This window comes from Narcine bancroftii, chromosome 13, assembly GCF_036971445.1.
Source record: "Narcine bancroftii isolate sNarBan1 chromosome 13, sNarBan1.hap1, whole genome shotgun sequence".
Classification (NCBI taxonomy): Eukaryota; Metazoa; Chordata; class Chondrichthyes; order Torpediniformes; family Narcinidae; genus Narcine; species Narcine bancroftii.
Window position 1 is genome coordinate 45,505,450 of NC_091481.1, and position 3,545 is coordinate 45,508,994.

The 3,545-nt window shown below is 44.1% G+C and overlaps 1 protein-coding gene across 1 annotated transcript; it reads right to left on the bottom strand.

Annotated features, from left to right (window-relative positions):
• Nucleotides 1-243: 243 nt before the first annotated feature.
• LOC138748020 (probable G-protein coupled receptor 139) lies at nt 244-1,868 on the bottom strand. The gene is made up of 2 exons (XM_069907720.1): nt 1,716-1,868; nt 244-1,154 (listed from the first exon to the last, which is right to left on the bottom strand). Exons 1-2 carry the CDS (start codon nt 1,849-1,851, stop codon nt 244-246), a joined length of 1,047 nt encoding a protein of 348 aa, XP_069763821.1. The 5' UTR covers nt 1,852-1,868.
• Between the last annotated feature and the right edge of the window lie 1,677 nt (nt 1,869-3,545).

Here is a 3,545-nt window from a genome sequence, read left to right on the forward strand (position 1 = left end):
CAATATACTGAAGGACCCACCCCACCCCAGTCCCGAACCATGCGCCATTATTTTTCTCCCAGCAGGGCTTCTGCACGCTTTTCTCCATCCTTCCACTGGACAGAATATCCAACTGTGACCCCATTCCGCGCTTGCTACGCCCTTACCCTGCGACGTTGTCCGGATTTTGAAGCCTTACGACTTGCTTCACGACTCGCGTTGCACGAGGTTATAATTAACCATAAACTTGAGCAAGATCTAAAACTATACCGAGGGTCTTTTATTGAAAATTCGAATAATCGCTGCGATTGGATATTTGATCGCGCTTACAATTTCACCTCTGAATTTTGCCTGGGTCACGCCATAAATAAACGTGTTCGTACACAAACTGAGATTTTGTAGCATGTATCCAACATGTCCCAAGACAAACTCAGCTTCGTTATAATCACCGGGATTTGTTCCTGCAAAGTTATAATACAAGTAATCGACGACAGAGGTCAGCCACAGGAGGGTGAAGCTGCCGGATATGGCGAAGAGCAGAATCACAGATTTTCTTCTGCTCTCCATCTCCGCGTCTCTCTGGTTTCCTCCCTTTCTCGGATTCCGCAGCGCCTTCCGCACACGGCTGACTCGTAAAATGTGCCTGACCGTCAAAATGTTGAACAACAGGATTAAGGCGAATGGAAGCAGCGGGGTAATAACTTTATCCATCATCCTGAAGCCCACCCACCATGGATCCGTGTAATAGGACGATTTTCGAGAACAAAACCACGCTACATTGTTAATGATCACCCCAGGTTTACAACTAAAATAGAAAGGAACATTTTTTAAACACACCAGCAGCCCAGTCGTTGCCAAAACGGCGTCCGCATTTTTCCCGGTCCAATATTTTGTTTTCAGCTTCTGGAAACAGATGGCAACAAAGCGATCAAAGGTGAAGGCCACCGTGAACCAGACGGAGCAGTCTCTCGACGCGCACATGGCGGTGAAGATGACCCGCGAGAACTCGAAGAGATCCAGAAAAGTTCCTGAGAAGTAAAAGCTGATCCGCCTCAGTATCACCGCGGTGACAACAGCCAGCAGATCCGCCGCCGCCATTACTATGAGGTAGCGAGTGGTGCATTTGGAGAGGCCGCAGGTTCCGCGGGAAAATATAACAATCGATACAAAGTTCACTGTCGAGGTAGCAGGTGGGAAGTAAATTCATTATTTCCGCTTGAATAAATAAAGACAATTGTCAGCTCCAAAAGCTGGCGAGGAACCTGTGCGCCTTCCAAGCTATGAAAAATACACGAGAGCTGGGGTTGTTCCAAATCCGTTTCAATGCATGTTGGAGAAGCGCCGGTTTTCAAATTGATATTTTAGAACCTGCTCGAGGACAAACCTTCTGTGAAGGAAAATCGCAACCAACACCAGATTGGGGTCAGAAAGGAGACGGGCGTCGGAAGCGCACGTTCGATGATCAACGAAAGTTGCCTGGACTGTGGGATGCGGGGGAAATAATTGGGGCGCTCGGTCAGGAGTCCCTGAACAGAGGCGCGAACCCGTCGGATTATTCTTCAGGTCAATCTACCGGCGAACGTTGCAAACTCAGAAAGAGCGTTAATGATCAGGAATGCGGATGATATTTGGACTGGTTTTCTCAATCCATGCACATGCTAAGGCACAAATAGACCACATGATAATAAAATCGCGAGGAGTGTACTCATAATTTTAACAGGCTGAATTGACCTTACCAGGAACACCAATAAAGGCGATGATTATGTACCATATCCTCTCGAACCTGTCGAATCTTTCTAACATTCTTACGCGCTTTATTGTCGCTCGACGCGCTGAAAAGCTAAATTCAGTAGCGTCGGAGGATCCGAACATCGTTCCATGCTACCTGGACCATTTAATAGATGAGCGCAGGTGACGTCTCAGTCCCCGTGACGCTCTCACATCATTGTTTTGAAATGTTAATTGGACGAGATCATTTCTTCCCCTCCTGCAGTTGAATTAGCACTTGGCTCCAGAGACCACTCGCAACCGGACAAAAAGTCTTTTCAGCTGTTCCTTGTTAGGAAAATTTTTCGAAAAATAAAAGAAAACATTTGTTTAGATCAGTGGTTCTCAACCTTTTTCTACCTACTCACATACCACTTTAAGTAATCCCTATGCCCGAGGTGCTTTGTGATTAGTAAGGGATTGCTTAAAGTGGGATGGGGAAACCGTTTGAAATCCAGTCTTAATCGTACCTCATTGACTCGTTATGTGCACGGTTTCATAAATGGACCAATGACAGTTTTTCTCAACCAAAATATTTCAGTAACAATTGGGTCAAGAGCGGTGATTCTTAACCTTCCTACTCACAGGCAGGTGTAATTCTATTGGGGATATTGATTGCAAATTTATCAGATGGTTAAGAAGGCACATGGCACATTGGTCTTCGTTCGTCGCGGGATTGGGATCAAGAGGCCTTGGTAATGTTGCAGTTCTGTAAAAGTCTGGTTTGACTACACTTGCAGTATTGTTCATTCCACCTCATGACAGGAAGAATATCAATGCTTTCGAGGGAGCACAGCAGGGATTTACCAGGATGTTTCTGTATTGGAAAAGTTGGAAAAGGAGCAAGGTTGACAGAATTATGATATTCCCTTTGGGGCATGAATGATGGGATCTGATTCGATGAGCTAAAAAGATGATGGGACACATGGATGGGGGGAAGGGACCACCAGTGGCCTTTCCCCGAGGAGGAAGAGCAAATACCAGGGCACATCTGCTCGAGATTAATGGAAAAATATTTCAGGGAGATGCCAGCAGATAGTGGCGTGCACATAGTATGCATTGTCATGAACTGTAGAGGAGGCCGGTGAGATGGTGACATTTGAAGGAATCTCAGATAGTCACATATCTGTAAGACAAATAGAAGGGATTGAGTGTGAAGTAACAATTGATTATTTTGTTGTGGAATAGATTTACATCGGTCGACGCAATATCGTAGACTGCAGGACTTGTGCTGTGTTGTTATGTGTTCTATGTCCACGAATGTATACTTAAGGTGACAAAGAAGAAACTGAAACTCTTATCTCAAGTAATAGTGATGTAAATTACTATTAATGGGAAGGTGATTGGAATATGTAGGTTAAGCCTGGAACAGTCACTGGAGAAAAGAAAGCTTTTGTATTGAAAGCTTTGGTCTCCTTAGAATGGAGATCGATGACAGGGTAGCTGATGAGATAAATAGTCAATACCATTGATTGGTTCAATTATGAAAAATGATTGCATCTCGCAGATATAACCAAAAGGCATGGTTTTAAGATAAGGTGTTCGTGATTTTGTAAGGGTGAGGAAAGTTGTAATTGGAGACAAACTATTTTGAAATATTTACATGGAATATAAATGGATATTTGAAATTCAAACATACGAAAGTCGGAAGAAGGGTTGTTAGATTTACTGTCACAAGCTCCAATGTATATGTTTAGTGCAATCCAACAATGCAACAATAAAATACAGAGTAGTGGGGGTGTCGAATGAGCTGGCAGCTGAAGTGGTGAATGCGGGCTCAGTTTTAACATTTAAGAAGA

Bases quoted from the DNA above. Each gene is read 5' to 3' on its own strand.
- LOC138748020 (XM_069907720.1), bottom strand. From the start codon at position 1,851: ATGTTCGGATCCTCCGACGCTACTGAATTTAGCTTTTCAGCGCGTCGA. The intron at 1,155-1,715 runs GTAAGGTCAATT...CTACCTCGACAG, and splicing joins CGCCTTTATTGGTGTTCCTG to TGAACTTTGTATCGATTGTT.